Here is a 21,767-nt window from a genome sequence, read left to right on the forward strand (position 1 = left end):
TGCAGTACAGTGTGTCACTAAGCTAGATGTTTTGTGGGTTAAGAATAAATGCATTTTCAGTTTACAGTGGGTTTATCAGGATGTTAACTCCACTATAAATTGAGAAGCATCTATAGTTCAAATTAAGTTTATCTGGTTAAAGGATCGATGCAATCACCTTGGAAGGTTCTCATTAGTCCCCTTTTACAAACAAGAAAACAACTTGCCTCAGGTCACAGACTACTAACTATACTACCTGGAAATCCTGCCCAGTTCTTTCTGACTCAGCCCAGGCTTTTGCTACTAATGTATATCATGCCTCTCAGGAAAGATGGTCTGAGCTCTAGAGTCATAAGACCACCAACAATTCAAATAGAACATCCACGCCAGGGCTATAGATATATACTCAGTTGATAGAGTGCTTGCCTCTCATGCACAAGGTCCTGGGTTCAATCCCCAAACTCTTATGCTCTGCAGGACTTGAAGGAGACAACTGGCAAAACTCAATCACCTCTTTGATAGCTATGAGAGATTTTTCTGGATCAAAAGATACAATGTTTCTACTGAGAATAACCAAACTCTGAGTTCTTGGTCCTTGAAATTAGAAGACAATAGGACTTCAATAACTGGTTACACCCAGTTTAGGATAATAGTTTTAAGATTACATGAATAGCTACTTATCTTTGAGTAACTAAAAACTTAATTACTTGCTTTGTTGAAGAAAGGAGGTAAGATTTCATCGGTAGTTCCAGTGAGCACCCAAATGCTGGCTCTGCCAACATTGAATACCACATTTCTGCTTATTTTGAAGGCAATATGCTTCTTGACTCTTTGCAATGTTAAACTTCTCTGCATGCTTTGAGCAGGCTCTTGCTTTCCTAATTTTCTGCTGTGTGTTTCATACATAATCCCCCTCAGCACCCACAGAAATTGGTTCCACAATGCGCCACAGGTTCCAAAATCTGCAGATGCTCAACTCCTTCTGTAAAGTGGTGGAGAAGCACCTGTCACCTGTGCATATTCTTTATAGGCTTTAAATCAGCTCTGGGGACCTTGTAATCCCTGATGCAATGTGAATGCCATGTAAACGGTTGTTTTACTGTATTGTTTAGGGAATAATGACCAGAAATAAATGTATGTACCCGCTCGATACAGACACAATTTATTTTCAAATATTTGTTATCTGCAGTTGACTGAACCTGTGGGCCTGGAATCCTCACACTGGGAGGCTGATGGAGTTTGTAGCCAGTTTAATAATCACTCTGAAGTAGGAATTATTGTTTGCATTTTATAGAAGAGTAAATGCAGGGTTGAGATATTGATGCACATATACTTAAATGGAACTGTTCTCATCATTTGTGGCCCTGTGGCTTTGCAAGGGTCCTAGATACAGGATCCCTACAATAAAAGAACCCTCACTCACAGCCTTGAGGGAGGTCCCAACACCAGGATGCAGGAAGCACGATGGAAATGCCAGGAACAAGGACATAAGTATTTACTCAACTGCTACAAGTCAGGACTTCTTACCCAGATCATCTCTTGGAAGTCAGTAAAATGCCAGGCATATAAAACCACATTTCAAAGTCATTCACCCCAACTCTTCCGTCTCTACCAAGGCAGACAACAGGTAACAGGTCTCTGTCCATATAAGCAACTTTTTAAAAAGGGGTCCAGAATGTAATTTCTTTAACTAAACTTAATGCTTGGAATCATTTAAAGAAATGTTGTTTCTTTCCATAGAGACTGAGCTACCTCGGCGTGCCAGCACTCCAGGAAAATGCTGAGAGAGGAGGCGAGGTGTGTTGACCCCAAGCCTTTTTCCTAGCCATCAACTCTGGCAAGGAGTTTCCATATGCAAGTGACACTCTCTGAGAACCACCAGAGTTGATATAGAATACATGACTCTATGTGAACCCAGAATATTACAAAGATGAATACACAACATGTCTTACATATATATCAGGTATTTTAAAATTTGTATCACTGTTCGTAGGTTTAAAGAATACACAACAGCTTATAACATCATTGCATCAGTAAGTAGCTTTCTTAGTCTGTATTTCAATGAAGAGAAAACACATTTACTATCTATTACATGAGAGTTTGGGGAAAAAACACAAAAATAAAAAAACGCCGGGCAGGTGGCACACACCTGTAATCCCAGCAGCTCAGGAGGCTGAGGCAGGAAGATTGTGAGTTCAAAGCCTGCCTCAGCAAAAGTGAGGCGCTAAGCAACTCAGTGAGACCCTGTCTCTAAAGAAAATACAAAATAGGACTGGGGATGGGGCTCAGTGGTTGAGTGCCCCTGAGTTCAGTCCCAAATATTCCACCTGCAAAAAAACAAACAAACAAACCTTTTTTTTCCACGTAAAAAGAAGGGGTAGGGGATCCTACAGGTTCTCCCACTACTCCAAGGTGTTTCCTAGAATTGGGTGACTTAGTCCCAATCTTTCACTGTACCTGAAGTTCTAAAGACACAATAGGGAGTACCAGGGAGAAGATCAAGGGTAAGGCCACACAGCCTGGGATGCTTCAGTCCCAGAGATGTTTGGACAGAGAGTATGACCCCCCTCCAACATTGATGGTGGAGTCACACCATCTACCCCACTGTAAACAAGAGCCAGAGGGCAGGACCTCTCTAAAGCTCTCCTAGACATCACCCTTTCATTCTAAGTTGAATCAAAGTCAAGGGGCCCAATTTCTGAAAAACTTATTTCTGAATTTTAAAATAAAAACTTTGCAAATGATCCTTGGTGGGCCATTTTAGGAAGTTCTGGTTAAAAAAAAAAAAATCATTCAGTTTCAGAATCCCAAGACAAGGGAGTCTAGCTGGCCACCCACACGAGCAGGCAGCGCTCCACTGACTGACTGCCAGAGATACCACCAGGTCTCACGACCTCCACTCCAACTCGAATGCCTTCAAAACAGGTCTTTTTCAAAAAAACTAGACCTTGAAAACTGGCATGCAGCCCACTGTGGTAGAAAATTCCCAGGTCAAGTAGCAGCTTTGGCAAAAATGACTCAGACGTCTAAGCAACAATTTCCTCCTCTGTAAACACGGGAGTAGTAATAACCACTCCCTTGGAGTTATTGTTAGGATCGAGGAAGATTACATATGTGAAATGCTTTTTAGAGTGCCTATTGAGAAAAAAAATTGACCAAAAATAGCAGGCTGTAACAAATAAATAAATTTTATATGTGTATATGTGTTTGTGTGTGTATATCTTCAACAAATTTCCAGGAGTTGTGTCTGGGTCTAGACTGGTATTCAATGGCAAGGGCTTCAGCATCCCAACCCAGCGGGCAGAGGGCAGGGGGCACGAGCTCAGCCTTCACGTGGAATTCAACTCAGGTTAACGCAGCCGCAGGAACCAGACCATACAGGTGTGCCTCTCTAATTATGTGGATACCTGGCATTTCACTTAGGCATCCTGTGTCACTGCTACCGTAGAGGAGTACTTTGTGTCTTTGAGAACTTGTAAAATCCCCTTACCCGGCGAAAATTTTCAAAATACTGGGAAGGTAGCCATGATACACAGAATATACAGCGGCATTTAAATTGGCAATAGAGTGAAAACAGATGTCTGAGGATGGAGGAATAACATTATTTTTAGAAGCCTAAACACACTGGGTGGGTGGGCAGTTTCAGAGTTTTCTGGTCAGGACAATGTTAATATCAAGTCTGCAAACCACAAAAAAGCGCTCCACTTTCCCCACGTCATGTGGCTTACTGAAAGGTGCCACCCGACATACCATCATTTTCCCCATGGTCTCCTTGCTAAGCAGAGCGCTTCAGTACCTTCAATCCAGTGAGCAAGAGAGGCAAAGGGTCTATGGCATGAAGGAGTTTGTCACCACTCTGAAAGGCAGATGACAAAAATCCAAGTGCAGGACAACAGAACTCTGACCAGTCTGTTGTAACATCTCTCTGTGGAGGGCCCTGAGCGGCACGGAGGACGAGTGCAGGTGGCAGTTTTGACAATCTAAGGATGAAATTACATCACTACAGCAAAGTGCCCAGCAGTAAGCCACCACGAATAATAAAAGTGACTGCAGCGACCCCAGACAGTAAAGCAGGATGGTACCACTCTGAGCAGTGAGGCTCCGAACTCCCCGGCGCAGAGGCCCTATAGACCCTCTCCGTGTGCAGCCAGAACACCAGCAGAGATGGACCTTCACAGAAGCTAAGAATGTGTGCTCATGCTCTTCAGCCTGCATGCCTCACACCCTCATTTTCTAAACAACAGGAACCAGCCACACTCAGCTAGGTTGCCTACTTAATCCTTAAAATTTAGTCAAGTCCTGATGGGTCAATGCAGAAGGGCAAAGTTCAAGTGAACATTTCTTTCATGCTCATCAGAACCAAATCTGGGAATGGATGGATTACAGGAGCCAGCACATGAAGTAAGCTGTCAAGGTAAGGGAAGAAGGAAAGGGGGGGGGGGATGGTGTTTTGAACTGGCAGCCTCAAAAAGCACCAGGGAAGAGACAGGAGACTGGAAGGTGTGGAGGGACATGAACATCCCCTGGGCACTCCCAGTGGATTCACCTTTCTGCAGTGTGCTAAAGGTCCTGTCAAGACTATCTTTCCCCAAAAAAACTGAACCCAAACAAGGCCACTTGGTACACTATTTTTGTCACTACTCTTATCTTAACTCAGTCAAGGATGCCAAGTATTCACACACTTCCGAGTAAGATGAGAAGACCAAGGTGAAACTCTGCAGGCATAAAACACATGCCTCTTTCTGTCTCACCTCTTGGGATTTCCCATGTGAAAATGTAACTGTAAATGCTAACAACTGTAGGCTTAACGCCCATCTCTTAACTATGCAGCAAATCCTAAAACTTAATTTTAGTTTCCTTTTACAACAGACAGGAATAATGGTTTACACCTTGTTGTAAAAATTAAAGCAATAATCTATATAAATCGCCCAATATAATTCATGTTTTACTGCAAGGGCTCAAAGAGGGTATTTATCATTACTATAACCTGCTTACTAGGGTTTCCGACCAGCTGTAAGGGCAATGCCAGGCACTTGAGAGCTTCTTGTTTGTTTAATCCATATTTCTGAAAGAACTTTCTACCCTGGGCAGAATAAGGCTTACTCCCCAAAAGAGGTGAACCCCTGATTTGAGGTGATAAATATCAATCATGTCATTGCTGGCACTGGTTTCAGTAACCTATGTTACAAACACTGTGTGCAGGGCAGAAGAGCAGATGTGGGTCCCAGGCCCACTCCCTCCCCGGATGTAGGACCCAGAGCAAACTGCAGAACCTTTCTGAGCCCAATTCTTCAACTTTGAACAAGGACTAATCTACTTGTCAGGTTTTGTCCAGAATATTCAATTGAGAAATGGATTATTAAGTGCAAAACAAAGTATCTGGCACAAGTACAGGCTCCATTAGTGGTACACTATTTTTGTCACTAGTGAATATAACAAAATATAAACATCACCCCTTATTCTGAGAGATTTTGCCCAAAAATCTGGAGGAGACTCTTGCGGTCAACCAGTGGGTTTTCTCAAGCCCACTTTCAGAACCACTGGGAAGACCACTGAGATGCAGAGGTTCTTGCCGGAGAGGGTTTCCCCATGGCTCTGCTAACTTTAAAATATTTCTGTAGCCTGAGGAAATGGGTTGCCATGAGTGCACACTGCCCATAATAACAGTAGTCATGAGAATTAAATAAAAGTACATAATCAATTCTTCAACCTGATCAAAAGTCTTCCAAAAGTTCCCAGATTTCAATATCATCCTTCTCTAAATAAATTACCTGATAAAATCATTCAAAGAAATTTGGAGGTAATTTGTTTGGCCCCACCCAAAAGAACTAGGTCATGTATTTTCTAAGATGTGCACATAGCAACATCTCAGTACAGGCACATAGAGGGGAGAGACGGCCACTCCCCTGAAATGTGCACACAGTAACCAAAGATCCAAGTTAACACTAGGCTCACCCACCAACACTGCAGGGTAACTAACTCCACGACCTGAACTGCCATCAGATCCAGTAACTCCCCAACATTATGATTTATCTAGCAGAAGTTTTCAATTATTTAACCCTCTTAAATTGTTACTTTCTAGGTCATTTTAGAGAGCAGAATTCTCAAGACAAGAGTGTATTTTAAATCATGATATTCCAGGCACACTCAGACTTACCATTAACCAAACGATTCCATTAGTTCACATCTGACTGACGGGGGGCGGGACACGACGACTCCAAAAGAGCACATGTTTCTCCATTAATGAATTTGGGCACAATAACTTTTATGTCTATCACCTGGGGGGAGGATTACTTCACATTTGGGAAACTGCGTGTAACTTTATGGGAGATACAATGCTGCCTAGTGTAGGCTCAATTTTTCTGCCAAGGAGGAAATAGTGAAGTAACCAGGACTGGCCAAGAACACATGGGAAAGAGTTAATGAGAAATGCCTGTGCATGTCTTTCCTGGTTCAAGGAAAAGGGCTAAATAATAAAACTGAACTAATTAGAACCCATGAACAATATCAAACATCTCTAATGTTTCTCATCAAGTTTACAGAGTTTTACTGTTCTGGTAAAGTTATACTTAAATCCAAAATGGTCCAGAAGCATAATTTGCTCTATAAAACTCAACTATTGCTTAGAATAATTTCTGAGTAATTTTTATGAAAAACTATGAATAATTTACAGAGGAAACTGAGAATGTACCATTTTTCCTTCTCAAAAAACATAGCTCAAAAATGCAAAACTGCATTAACTGAAAAATCTGGGCCTTGGATTTTGGAAAATTTTATCAAATTAGAATAAAAATTGATTGTGGATTAAGGTTTTAATTAACTAGCAGCCCTGCAGAAATATTTCAAAATTTAGAAAGTTAGTTTTGTAAAAGGACATGATTTACTCTGAAGAACAACTGCAGGTTATACATTGTTGACTTTTACTCCAAAAGCTCAGCTCTTAAAAAACAACAACAACAACAACAAAAAACTTACCAGCTCCATGATTATGGAAGAAGACAACAACAACAACAAAAAATAATAATAAGGCAACACAAAACGTTGAGAACAGGATACAAAGAGCCCATAAAACAGATAAATCATAAAGTTACCTCTATATCCTGGATAATCTTTGGGTATAATGATCTGTAGAATGAATTGGGAGGGCCATCTGTGGGTCTGTTTTTAAACAGGTACTGATCCCTGGCAAATAAACACAAACAGAGGTTACAGTTCGCGCATATGGGTGAATTTTACTTAAACATGGTGTTATAAAGACATCCTATCTTTCATGTATTTTAACTTGCATTGAGCTTTACCAGTCAAAAGCCAGATTTCCAACAATTAAGTTTCCATGGTGGAGACCAGGTCGGCTATACCGACTTGGCCCTGGCCTTCTGTTTTCTAGGACCAGCACACAATACCCAGCCTTTCATGCCCGAGAGTCTAGTAAGTGCTAATGTGGCTTTGTGATAAATCTAACTTCCTCCTGACCCTCCTCTAACCACCTTGTTCCTTTCTGAAGCTTTTCTGGGGGACAACTGGGCCAGGCCACTGACACAGAGAGGTGCAGATCTGCATTTAAGTTCACAGGTTTTCTTGGAAAAATGCTATCCCTATGCCTCCAATGTCCACAACCGGAAGTCATAATAGCAAAATGGCATTTTCTCAGATTTTTTTCTTTATCTTACCTATCTCCTGGTAATGTTATCACTGCTTAAGAAAAAAAGCATACATAACTTTGAAAAACCAAATCACCCATCTGAGCTACACAAAATGTCCTAATAGTTAACAAACAGAGGAAATACACATTTAGGAAGAGAAATTCTAACAGCTTTAACTCTTTCCCCTTACTCCCCTCCTCTTCTCCCCTTCTTTAAAATTGGCCAACACACTTGCACATAATTGCTTTTTAGAGTAATCAAGCTGACTCTATGTCAGAGCAACTTTTTCAACTGGGTACTTACCACCCTCTTCTTTCTGAAAGTCCCTTCCACAGAGGGTCCGTGCGTACCATTCGCTCAATCAGCTTCTTCCAGAGCATTCCTTCTGAGATCACTCGCTGCCATTCTTTACAGACCAGCTCTGCTGCACACAGAGACCTGGCATCCAGGTAGGAAAGAATGTTTTCTGCTATGTGATCTAAGCCTTGCTCTACAAAACAAAAAAGGGAATGAAAGATGGGCAAGGAGATGGGACAGCACCAGACACCAACTCCTTAAAGATAAGAGAACTAAAGAAATCCTGACCCAGGTTAAGTAATATAAAAAGATCTACGGTGTTCAGTGACCAGGTACATAAACACATGAAACGCACTTCATTTGGGTTCTGATTTTTTTTTTATTATAAAACAAATGATGGCCATTATTCTCGGTAAGAGCTAAGAGTTCTATATTTGCAAGTGTTATGATAAAAAGACTTGGTTTTTTGTTTCACATAACTTTTACAAAACCCCTGTGAGGTAATGACTCCCCAAATTTCAGATGAGACACAGAGAGGCAATGCGTTCAAGGCTTTATTCAGTGATGAAGGCAAGACGGGAACTTGGATTGCCTGCTCTTAAATTTGTGTCCACTCCCCCTACTCGTGGTCTCTCACAATAAATCATATCCTATCAAGCCATGTGAATCTCTGGGAGTTAAAGAGACTAAGGAGGTAAAACTAAGTACTCACCTTTTAAAAGTTAAGTGGCAAATCAAGAGTTAAAGTCAGTTATGCTTAGATATAATTTTGTGCATCGTTTCGTTTCGCTCTTGTAGATACCCACTTCTGTGACCAACGCAATGGTAACACCCTCAAAGGCAACAGCTTGGGTGCTAGCAAACTGTAGAATCTTGGAGATGCCTGGGTTCAAGAGGCCAAATAATGCCAAGGTCCCTGCACAGATGCTCACTCAAGATAAAGGCCTCTGCCTGACACTGACAATGGGAAGGGGGTGACAATGGGCAGCACTGCTGCTACCTACACTCCTCCTGCAGTTCCTGGGACGTCCTCTGTACCATCAAGAAGCAAGCTGTCCCTCAGAGTATGTTGTGTAGGAATGAGAACACAAAACAGGCAGAAAGTTCCAACTTCAGCATCAGTATCAGGTGTAACGCTTACTAGTTCTAATAACATCAAACACACACTGAAACATCCCTGGGCCTGATTTTCTACCATACAGAGTGGTCCTCACCAGTCAGCTGGCCCTGCTCCAACTGCCTGTACAAATCAAATTGTAGAGACAAACCCTGAGAGGTTTTAAAAACAACAAAGCACCTGATAAAGCTAATGTTTTTTCTCTTTTTCAAAATAAACAGAAACTGTATGGGTACAAAGGCTAAGCCAGCAGCTCTGTAACCATGTGGATATACTATTAAGATTAGTGCTAAAGACAGGGCACTGGTGAATGAGTGTCCTCTTCTGTATAATATAGGGGCAATAATCTTTGCTTTATTTTGGAAATATCACAATGAAATGGTGCATAAGTAGTGCTTTATGAACTAAGGGTCCCTTCAACTCTCAGAAAGACTAAGGTTACACTGCTGATTGTGGTTTCTAGGTCTTTCATACATACAAATTCTCCAACCTGAGACTGGACCTAATGCCCAAGCCATGGGTTAATGAGGAAGATTGCACTGGGGCCACTGTCCTTTTTCATGCTTATCACTGTTCAAAGACTGAACTGCCCCCAGCTGACAGTCACATCACAGCAGACTCCTGTGATGGCAGCAAGTTAAAATAAAATCCTCAGCCTCTCCCCTAAAGCACCTATTGAAACAACGCCCCTAATGCTGTATATGCACAGGCAGTTGGGAGCAGAGGAGGCTTCATGTTGCAATTCTATTTTATTCTTACCACAACACACCCTTAAAGCCCTATCTGATCCATCCATTTTCATCTCTAGAATTAATTTCATCATTCTGAAGAATGGGTATTATGCACCAGATATGCAGGTGGGCAAATGAATCTTTATCTTAAGTCTAGACTAACAGGTTAAAAGGGTCAGAACCAAGGACAGCACCCAATGACAGTAACAATTTCCCTCCAGGTCATCACTAATGTCTCCATTAACACTCAAGGGTACCAAGGCTGAGCCAGCAGCTCTGTAACCATGTGGATATACTGCGTCCAGCCCTCAGTCCCCTCCTCAGTCCTCAGGGACATCTGGAGACACGCCCATCGTTCTTCGGACCTGTGTTCTAGTCTGGTGACCTTCCTGGTAAGGACGAGGTGAGCTTGGTGATACTTACTATGTTTGCAGCCTTTCATTTGCAAGTTGGCACCAGCTATTCTGTGTTCCTTTTTAACGTTATAGAAAATAATGACAAAACATATTTAGGGACTTAAAAGCAAAAACTTTTAAATCCTTAAATACCACCCCCAAGAGATCCCCCTCTTAACATTCTGCAGGCACCCCTCTAGGCTGGCACGGGCCTGTGTAATCTTTTCAGATACTGATTCACGTTTGAAATTAAGAATTCTGCCAGAAAATAACATCAACTTTTAAAGCTAATACCCCCAAATATACCTTCTCCAATTCCTAAAATCAGGAACCCTGCTCCCCCAGCACCTATGGGTCTGTCGTGCAGACTTCCAACACAGTGGCACCACTTGCACAGGGCGTGCCGTCCCCAGGAGCTCTGCAGGCTGGTTTTCAGTTAGTTCCCAAAGTACCTCAGTTCTGAATCACAACCAGAGGTGTGTGGCTCTCCTGGCCAACAAGGTGTTTAGGTCTCCTTGTTCCCAGGGTTCCTAAATCCATTCACGTCTTTTTTTTACTATAATTTTCCTATCCTTCCTTGTTTTAAAGCCATTGTTCTTACTGGGAAAACAAAAAAGTTATATGATACTGAAAATATGTCACTGTAACATAGCTCCAACCATTCTTTATAACTTTCCTCTAAATGGTTGAGTGTTTTGTTTTCAATTCCTTTGGATTACACATTTTGGCTAGTTTTACATTATTTGGGATTTGGTCTTCTTGATACCATGCTCAAAGATCCAGGCCACCTTTTAGGAAGCTTCATAATCATATGTACCTTTCTTTTGCATTCTATGTTTAATTAAAATCACAGGTATCTCTACATCACTATGGCTGACAAAATTACTCCTCAGAATTTCAAATTTCAGAGTATTTCAGCCCTGTTTAACCCTATTTTCTTTTAGAGTCTCTAGCCAAAGGCTTACTGACTTCTAGTTCTTCTTTGAACTTTTCTAGTTCTGGAGTACTTATCTATCTTCCTTTTCTAGTTTCTAAAAAAAATGGTTATTAGAACACATTGCTTGTAAAGTTTATCTTACTTCTACATCACTAACCAGATCCTCCTGATCGGTTATAAACACACCCCTAACCAATTCCTCTATTGAATCCTCTGCTGGAAAATGAAAACAACAGCAAGACAAGAATGATTCAGGAAATTGCTTTGTCTAGTCTCACTGGATGCAATGCCAGCATCATCTGTGTGTGAACTGGGAAAGTAGCATCCAGATCTTCCACTTGAACTGGAGGGTCAGAATCTGTGACCATGAGTGGTGGAGCCTATGTGACTGTGTCTAAATCACTGACGGTTACTGACTTTTTGTTTTTTAAAGTAGTGATGGACCCTCTTTTATTCATTTATTTATATGTGGTACGGAGACTTGAATGTGTGAGGCCAAGAGCTCTTCCATTGAGTCATGATCCCAGCCCCTACGGTTACTGATTTTTAAAACTACAGCAACAAAACCACATCCCCATGTCCCCCAGATCTTCTGCTTATTCAATCATAATCTCCAGATGTCGAGGCCCAAGAAACTATTTTTTTAAGTAAGAAGTTACACCAACTAACTCTGACATGCTGAGAACTACAAGTTTATACCAATGACATCTTTTAGTCCTCTTTGACCACCAATCCCCATACAACTCAACTCTGAATGCTAACAAGTAAGCCATCAATGACTTCTTTACACAAATAAATGCCTTAGTAATGCATAATTTTCTCCTTTCAAACACTATCCATCCAATGAAAGGACATCTCAGTGATATAGTGGGGTCAGATTAGCTTCCTTTGGTTAATACTTTAAATCCTCGTCATCCTTCTGGAGGCAGCATGTTTGAGACCTGTGGAAAATGCATTGGCTGTCAAGTCAGATAACCTGGAGAGTCAGAGCCTGTGACCATGAGTGGCGCAGCCTGTGTGACAGGTCTAGACCATTGACAGTTGAATCTTGATTTTGTCCACTGCTAATTGAGTTACCTTAAGCAAATCCATTTTCTCTTTTGAATCTCATGCTGTTTAAACATAGGAATATTAAGTGCCTGAAATAGATTGTCTCAAATAATCTGTACAAGAATCCTCCATGATAGAACTCGAAGTAGCTTCAGTCTACAGGGAAGGAATTTCCCAACCTTGCTTGGAAGCTTAGTAAGACAACGAACAACAGGAAACAGACACACAATAAATGCCTTTGTTCTCCTTCCTTCCCCAAATCCCCTTAGCTAATATCGATGATCAAGAATGCTGAGTATTATTCTTCCATTTTATTTATTGCAGAGAAGTATATCTCTTCTAGAACAAATCTACCTGCTTCTCTTATCTTGGCATAAATCTCACGTCCCCTGAACGTTCTGTGAAGAGTAAAAATGACACTCGCTGTCGTGGGCATGCATATGAGAGCAGCCATCACAGGTGCCAGACAGACTTGGGCTGTTCTAGTTTGAAGTCCACTGAGGACAAATGGGTCACTGAATAAGGTGGTGTCTTTGCCTGGCCTAAAAAGTGCTCTGAGGTGTTAAAACTAAGCATTTCCCTAACCACCCATGTCTGGCTCCCACTGCTCTCTCATGCCCAGCCTCTCATCTCCCACCACCACCTGCTTCCTAAGGCCTCCTGAGGACACATGCCAGCCTCAGAAGGCGAGGCCCAAGCACCGAACACACGCTGCAGAAGAGCGCTTCTGGTGCCAATCACAGCACCACAGTGAAGTCGGGAAATTTCCCAATAATAAATTAATTAAAACAATTAAAAGGCCCAAATTTCCAAGCCCAGTGTGTAGTAAATACTCTATACCGCAAGGCACCGCAGATGTGCCACGTCAGCTCAATGCCTTCACTGCAGCTAGCTTCGCCACTGCCTTCAGCAGACAGCAGACCTTGGTGTTGCAGAAACACATTTCAAAGAACAGCTGCAAAAAAATTCCTTTCCCACGCACCTCTGCTGTCCCTTTCCTCCCTAGTCACAGATCTAGTGGTAAAATTGAAGTTACAAATCTTTTCAAAGAAAACACAACTGTGGAGAGCAGGAGTTTGCCAGGAGATGGCTGTCACCCGAAATACCCAACGGGAGGACTTGGGCACGAGGAGAGAGGCGCAGGGCAGAGTCCAGGAGCTTCTTCTACAGGGTTCCCAAGGGAAAAGGGGGAGGGGGCACATGAACTCTATGACGGCAGGATGGACCCATGTGGAAACACAGGGCAAATGATTAAAACTTCCCAGCAGTAAATCGCCACGCCTCCGGAGGAGCAGGTGTTTCCTACCTCTCCGGCTGCCATCCTCAGAGCACCCACCAGCTGCTGAGCACATCATGCAAACCGTCTTTAATCCTAACAATAGCCTCTGAAATCCTACTATTCCTACACAGGTGAGAAACTGAGGCTCCAAAAAGTGAGGCCACACAGCTATTAAGTGCAGGACCCACAATCCAGGTCCAGGGACTGCCTGAATCATGCTGCAGCCCCTCCCGCTCCATCCTGCACAGCCTGCCGCCTGGACTATGCTCTGGTTCTTCCCATCTCCCAAGACCTTGATGGAGTCTCCATCACATTCGTGGTCTGTAATGGTTTCTCATTCTTACTTGAGAGCAAGACAAATGAATAACCCATGGCCAGAAAGTTAAGTGTTTCAAAATTCTTAATTGCTTAGACACCTCACCAAATGGATCACCAATGCTTATCATCCTGTTTGAAGTACAATCTGCCTCTATTTTAAATGGTATAAACTTTCCCTTTAACAACAGTTCTTACAAACCACAAACTTAGCCTGCAGAAATTGACATTGCAGACTAAACATTCACATGATTTTTAGAAAAGCATATCGTAATTATCACTTTTTCCACTGAACCAAAAGGAGCCAGAGACCACAAACATTTTCCATTTTTCCTATACTGACAGGTACAATATTCATAGTAAGCATTAAAAAGCCAAAACTATACACAATTTTTATAGAACTAATGATTTTCAGAATCCAAAGAAGTTTAAGTTGACTTGTCAATTTTAATAGAGTAAAAATTCAAACTCCAAAAAAGTTAAACACCAAGCTAGTATAATGATTAGTAAGTTGTGCACAGATTATTAAACCTAAGTACAAACACACGGACCTGTTTTCCTCACAGTGCTCTCAAGGCAGAGACTGGGCTAAGAAACTAACGCCAGCTTTAATCCAAGTCTACTAGACACGAACACAGTCAACTTGGCCAGCTTGTCCCCAGCCATTAGCTTCATATGTATGAAACATACTGACAGATGTATATATGTTCAGATCAAATCCTGTTAAAACAAATAGCATTTTAACAAAAATAGTTCCATGTCCCAGCCAATTGTCCATTCATCTCATATAATATTCAATACCACAAAATTCCACTTTAACAAGAGATATGGACAATGGCTTAAAATTCTCTGTAATGAAAACTGAATTGTATGCAATTATACTAACCATATTTATATACATAACACATGTTCCTCTGTTCTGCCTCTTCTCCAAGGCTGTACACTCCCAGAGAGAAAGAAGGGTTGTCCTGGAACTACACTCTGCAAATCAGGAGAACTTCAATAGTGCCACCTTGTGGTGGCTATTCTGTCAACATAAGTGGAGCTCTGGGCACTCCCGACCATTTGGTTACAAGGAAGAAAATAAAACCCCAACAGTAGAAACCAATAGGCAGATTTGCTGAGAAAAATGAGGCCCAGCCTCGTTTAGTTAAAAGCATGTAAGAGGAACAATCCAATCACCAGCTGAAAGCCTCCCTGCCTTTCCTCGGTGTGAGGTACAACCTGATCCTGTGGACACTGAAGCAGAGGGATGCTCCCTTGGCTCACTTCCACTCAGCTCTAGTTCTCTGTCTCTTTTACAATCAAGAGTGCCCCCCACCCCCTTTCTCTCCCTCTCCCTGACCCTTCCAACTCACCCTTCACCCATAATTAAAAGAAATTTAATGAATTGGGTTACAATCCATATAATTAATATTTAGTGTCAATTTAAGGTATTTTTCAGAGTAATTTCAGGTTTTAGGCCGACTTGTGAGCCAACGTCTACCATCAATCACGCACACCATTGTACAATAACCACGATATGCACTGCTGGGTACTTCACAACTCCTCTGTTCCTCAGCCTCCTGATCTACGCAACAAGAAACAGCACTAAGTGATGGCTAAGATCCCCATCAGCAATTAAATACTAATGTAATAAAAAGAAAGGGTTCAAATTTTACTTTTCTATACATATTACTGAGGGGAAAAAAACAGACAAGTTATGCTACATTTCAGCATAAAAAGAATAGTGGAGTCAAATTCTTCTAGGCTACTTATCAGGTATCCTTTAATGCTACCATTGTAAAAAGCAAACTTAAAACCATTGGAAGAGAAATCAGAGACCAAATGCTGGCCTGTAGATTTGCAACCCCAAGTTTCAGGTCTGAGGCCTGAGTGCAGGTCCTGCTATTCCCCAAGTGGGTTGAGGGAGTGGTCCAGCACTTTGGATGAGACACAGTCTGGTAGCAATGTCACAGGTTCTTGCTGGGCTTTCTAGATCTACCTGGGCATGGTAGGAATAACCAGCAGGCTACATTGACCATATTAGAGGGAAATGTTTTGGTCAGAACGCTCTATTATCTGACCTAGCCAAATTTAAAATGAAAAATTTAGAAAGAATAAAGAGACCAAAAAGAATCAAAGTGGGAGGGTTGGGGCTATGGCTCAGTGGTAGAGCACTAGCCTAGCACATGTGAGGCACTGGGTTCGATTCTCAGCACCACATATAAATAAAGGTCCATTAACAACTAAAAAGGGGGTGGGGGGGCTGGGGATGTGGCTTAGTGGTTAAGCATCCCTGGGCTCAATCCTTGGTACCTCCCCCCCAATAAAAAAGAATCAAAGGGAAACAGGACTATTCTGCATGGCGGATACTGTGATGGTGGAGAATGCACTGCATCACTGTATCTGGTCCAGACCCACAAGGCACAGGACTCCAGCAGTGACCCTGAACACGGGCAACAGATCTGGGGAATGATGGCACCAGCACAGGTTCCCAGGTTGGGCCAGACACACTGCTCTGCTGCAGGGTGCTGATAGGGGAGTAGGCTGGTCTTGAGAAACTGGGGGCCACAGGAGGCATGTGGGAATTCTCCACAGTGGTTCTTGGTATATGGTGGCACACATGCCTGCCTGCATCTGAGAGGGAGATGACGGGGCGGGCAGTGAGGCAGGGGATACAGAAGCCAGTTTCCAGAAATATAATCAAGGCATGCCCCCTGCTTTCTTAGACCGTCTTTGCCATCCCAAGGCATCATTTCAGATGCAAATGAACATCCTAAACTTGGGGACACCTCTCAAGAATACACACTGAAGAAAGAAGTCCTATATTTTTAAAACTTACATATAAAGGGAAAGTACAGACTGAACATAGATTACATCAAAACATAATGGATATCATTTTTTAAAAAACCTGTTGAATGAACTAAAATAAGCAGTAAAAATGACCAACAATCACACTGTTAATGAAAGAAGCTAAATTATAATCCTCCTCAAGCACCATCCATTAAAACCACAGTGTGCATTACACATGCGCGATGTAAATACCCACTGGGCTCTGCCTGGGCTCCGGCTGGACACCCCTGCCCAGCTCGACTGTTTTCAGGACCAGTGATTACCTGGCAACGCAGTAATGAAGTCCCGCTGCAACATGGGCTTCAGGTAGGAGTTAATATGTCCATGCTGATAGTGACACATTCGTGAAATCAGATGCTCCACGAACTCCACTTGATCCGACTCAGACCACTGGTCAAAATACTTAATACACAAGTCCTTTTCCTTTTGATAGTTTCCTTCCGATGGCCTCTTTCTGGAGACAATCACAGATGATGTTCCATTACTTATCTATTAAAAAAAGATTAAAAAAAAGAGTTTGACAAGAGAAAGAAATCTAATTGGTATTTCATTAGAAACATTTTTCACCCTGTGTATTGAATCTTAAAATACCAGTTTCACCCTATAGCCAAACTCATTTCTTTATTATGAGTAATACATATAGGGTTTGTGTCCTCAAATAAGTCACACAGTAAATGCTGAAGTTAGAGCTATTTTTAAAGCTTTAGGCATCTTAAATCATCATTGTCCGATGTTTTTCCAAAATGATGTCATTGTTAAGATAACTACTTTGAGATAATCATCTTAGAGGAACCATTCAGCTTGGTGCAAACTGACTACTACTAATCCATTTTGTTTCTTCATAGTTGAGAGTCAGTGCTACATCCAGCAGCCCCTTTTTATCCTCGAGAGATATACATTTCAAAAATGCCTAAAATAGGGTTTAGTACTGAACAGTACGAATACTATGTTTTTTTCCTATATCTACTTATCTATGAAAAAGTTCATTTTGTAAATTAGGCACAGTAAGCGATTAATAACAATAATTAATGAGAAAATAGAATAAGTTATGTGAATGTGGTCTCAATCTCTCCCTTCAAATTTTCCATTTAATATTTTCAGAATGTAGGTATTAAAACTGGATGCAGGGGGGGGAGCCACTACCACAAAGCAATAGCAACAGAATAACAGAGGGTTTGTTGACACAGATCATCAGGCCCACCCAGAGGTTCTGAAATTACGTGTCTGGAGTGAAGCCTGAGGATTTCTACTTCTAGTAATGCTGACACTGCTGGTCTAGACTGTACTTCAGGGACCACACTATGAGGATTCCTGGCCTATCAAGCAAAGAAGATAAGCAGTTATGTATTGAAAGCTAAAAGCAATTCAATCTAAAAAGCTTCATTTTATTAATAGTTCTGATATCCTTCATATTGTTTTCCAAGCACTACTAAAGAAACTGCTCCAAAACGATTCTAGACTTCCCCACTTCTCTGATCACCTCCTCCGCAAGCTACCAAAGGTAAACCATGTGTATCTGAAAAGTCCCTCATCTTACACAGGTTTACGGATAAAAAAGAGACTCCTATACATACAACAATGCATTTCTCATCAAATCTATTTCCATGTCTTTGCATAACGTCAGTGTATCTTTTCTTTTTTTATTGACACTACAGGACTGGAGAGTGCTCACTGGTACAGCTTGAGCTTAGCATGAAGAAGGCCACATGTTCAATTCCCTGCACCAAAAAAGAAAACTACACTGCACCTGGACAATACATCAAAAAAATAATCTGAATCCCTAGACTCAGTCCACAACTACTACTGAAACTATAAGGCCTGCAACTTCCCTGTTTAAAATAAAATAATCTCAATACTTTTGTTAAATATTTGCCAAGCAACCTATCACTCCTCTAACAGCCTCCTTACGTGTAATTTCAAAAGGAATTATACAAGAGAATCTTGAGAAGTAAAGAGTTAAGCTACACACGCCCATTAATTCAGCTAGGACTCTATCTCAGCAGCCTTACAAGAAAGAACAAAGAGCTTCAGGACCAGTATGTTCCTCACACGGTCAATCCATCCCACGAAGAAGAAACCCTTTGTAAATGTCCATAGGGGTCTTTGCCCTTCCTTGATAAAACCTTGTAAGTTTCATGTTTGAAGTAGTTCTTATATCCACATTTAGACATGAGGTCAAAAGGCAGTGATCTCCCACCCAATTTCCCTTCCCTCCCCATTGTCCAAGATTTTTTCCCCCTGAAGCTTTGGTGAGGGAAGACTTCCTAACACTTGGTAACACTAGGGGGCAGCACTAAACAGGGATTTTTAGATTTTGGTTGCAGACAAATGTATTCAGCAGATCCCAAAAATAAAGAGTTCAAAATAGAGGCGAAGTGAAAATTCTTTGCTGTAACTAATAGCAGGTATAAAGGTATAAAGTCTACTTTGGAGTATAATGATATCTACCAAATTCATAACAGAATCTTAAATCTAATATCAAAATACTGGAAAAACTTGGAAAAAAATTTTAAGTAACTATAAGAACTGGTTAAAACGAATTCTAACACATGTACAAAGAAGAACTATAATATAGTCATATAACTAAGTCTAACTAAGCTATATAGTTAGACTGTAGTAACAAGAGGACAGGCTTATGAAATAAATATTAAGGATAAAAGACAAGCCCCAGAATTTCATACAGCACCCTGATCACATTTATCTTGTAAGAGGGGAGCACCAACCATAATAAAGGGTATACATCAAGATGCCAGGAGCACCTAATCCTGAGAAAGAAAGGGATGCACGTTTTCTCTCCCCCTTTATTTATCTTTCTTTCTTTCTTTCTTTTGGACAATAATTTGCCAAGTCAAATATAATAGTGGTTTATAAATTGCATTTGTGTGCTGCTTTATAATTTACAAAGTATTTTCACACCCTTTATCTCACTGGCTAAGCAAAAGGGTTATTATTTCATACAGGGAGGCTTCCTAACCAGCCAGCCTCCCTAGAGTATTTATGTACCATTAACTAGCTGACTGGAAGGAAGGCAGATGAAAGGAAATCTGAAAGCTAAAGTGTTAAGAACCACAGCAAACTGAAAAATCAATAGTGAATGAAGAGGATCCTATTGCAAAATAATAAACAGGAAGGAAGGGATGGATTCCAGTCTGCACACACAGTGTGGCACATGCACCATCCCACAGCACACACTGGCCAGGTTCTGTTCCAACCACTGCTCAGCCCAGCAAAATACTCCTAGCGTTGTTTTGCTTTCTTCCATCTCTTCTTAAATTTGTTGGGCACACATTATTGTTTTATACAATCATGAATCTTTAACTTCAAATCAACTGACCCAGAAAAAAAAATTTTTATTTATTCTCTCCAGATTTATTTGCGTTTAATTGTGTCCTCACGAAGGGGAAACGACATACACCATATGGCTGATGAATGCTAAGCCATGGAACTTTACATGCTCCCCTAAGCCCCCACAAAAAACCCTGGTGGATTTAGCACAAAAACTGATAAAACCAAAACAGAGCCAAGAAAGAAGACAGAGGCAAAGGATGTCACCATTTTCCATCTTGGGCCACAGATTAAAACATTTTAAACTACAGCCACTTCAGAACCTTTGTGAAAATTCCCCACCCTTTACTATTTGTAATGATACTTCCCTACAAAAGTGATAAATTAGGGTGGATTCTGAAACTAACAAAACTGCACAAAACGAAAAAGCCTAGCTCTTGGTTTCATGGAGGACATTAACTAAGGGAGCATCTTATCTACAGTAAGTCAATTGCTATCTTGTCATTCCTACCTGCCAAAGAGTATTTTTCTTTGGGGACTCATCTTCATTTTGATCTTCCATAACTGAAGTGTTCTAAGGGGGGAAAAACAGGTTATTTGAATTATGCTGAGGTTTGCAAATTCTAAATAGCTACAAGACATGATTTTGAAAACCCAAACTAAAATGAATCAACACAAATCCAAGAATTTGTGGGCCTGTGGCTAACACACGCCATTTTGGGTCAAGGGGCTCATGCTCATCTTTCATAAATCATCAGTTAGTGGCTGGCCAAGAGTGAGCAGGAAGTCTTCACTTATGAAGGTTGGGCAAGCTTAGCAAACAGACTAAATTGTGGGAGTGGGGCTCAAACAACACCTTATCATCACTATTGTTCTTTAACTCTGAGGCATGAAAACCCCAGAGATCCACAAAGTTCCCCATGATTGTATAAAACATTTACTAGAATGTCTGCTATTCAGTAATTCACCATGACAATTGGCAATTAGAAGTGACAAAGCCTTGGAAGTGCCCTGGTCTTACATTTTCCTCCCTTGAGGGCCTTGTTTTTGGGGAATGGCTTTGCAATTTGCCCTAGCAAACATGGTGGGTGCCCCAATCTTTTCCCTAAAGAGGATGCTGTTAGCCACTAACAATCTGGCTTGCCTTGGGAATGCATTATCTTTTGATTTTTGTGTTTACTGCACAAAGAGGCACTGTGTAATTATTCTTTCTGGTGACCTAGTCGCTCAATAGATGCCCATTAACTGGAGATTATACATGATTGGATTTCCCTTCTGCAGCTCCTATCTAATGGCTAAATGGAACCTTAATGAGAAGGGGAAGCAGAGAGCTGAGGGGAAAAGAGGCACAGCTCATTTGTGGACAGAAGTCTAAGATTCCTGTCCAAACCTAAAATCTAAGAGTGGGGCACAAAATTTAAACTACAACATTTGTCCCACCACATTATTCAAAAAAGGATATTACAGATCTCTTACAAGATCCTGTTGCTGCCTTCAGGGAATAAGCCTACCTCCCAAGTTGTCCCTATTTTTCTTGAAGTCCTAAAGTGTTTTGACAATTCACTTGACAACATCCAGCACGGGTAACAGCAGAGTCCTCAATGAACACTACTGCCCTCCAGGTCACACAGCAGGATCTTATCAGGGCTATAGTACAGTGACATGGGAAAGCCAAAGGCTTTACTGTATGGAGAGGACTTAGGATCCTGATTTGGTCACTTGCCCACTGTGTAGGCCGGACCTTGAACAACACCCAGTGCCTAGAGTTGTGGGGATGGAGAGTACATAGCAGTTAGTGAGCATTCAAGAAAGTACTCCCTCCCGCTGCCTTCAGGACGCGCCTCACACTCCTCAAACTTCAGAGGCTTGGACAGAATGGCTCCAGATGGTGCTACAGGGAAAAC

General features: G+C 41.4%; 1 protein-coding gene across 8 annotated transcripts in view; it reads right to left on the reverse strand.

Annotated features, from left to right (window-relative positions):
- Fbxw11 (F-box and WD repeat domain containing 11) overlaps window positions 1–21,767 on the reverse strand; it is a 121,512-nt gene that overhangs the window by 21,053 nt on the left and 78,692 nt on the right. For 4 of the 8 annotated variants that reach the window (XM_026401299.2, XM_026401303.2, XM_026401305.2 and 1 more), the window contains 4 exons: window positions 20,375–20,437; window positions 16,842–17,067; window positions 7,926–8,112; window positions 7,071–7,161 (listed from right to left, as the gene is read on the reverse strand). In XM_026401299.2, the coding sequence (XP_026257084.1) occupies window positions 7,071–7,161; window positions 7,926–8,112; window positions 16,842–17,067; window positions 20,375–20,437 (567 nt within the window). The remainder of the gene's footprint in view (window positions 1–7,070; window positions 7,162–7,925; window positions 8,113–16,841; window positions 17,068–20,374; window positions 20,438–21,767) is intronic. The other 4 variants (XM_026401302.2, XM_026401304.2, XM_026401300.2 and 1 more) reach the window with 1 other exon arrangement.

The sequence above is a fragment of the Urocitellus parryii genome, chromosome 1, assembly GCF_045843805.1.
Source record: "Urocitellus parryii isolate mUroPar1 chromosome 1, mUroPar1.hap1, whole genome shotgun sequence".
Taxonomy (NCBI): domain Eukaryota; kingdom Metazoa; phylum Chordata; class Mammalia; order Rodentia; family Sciuridae; genus Urocitellus; species Urocitellus parryii.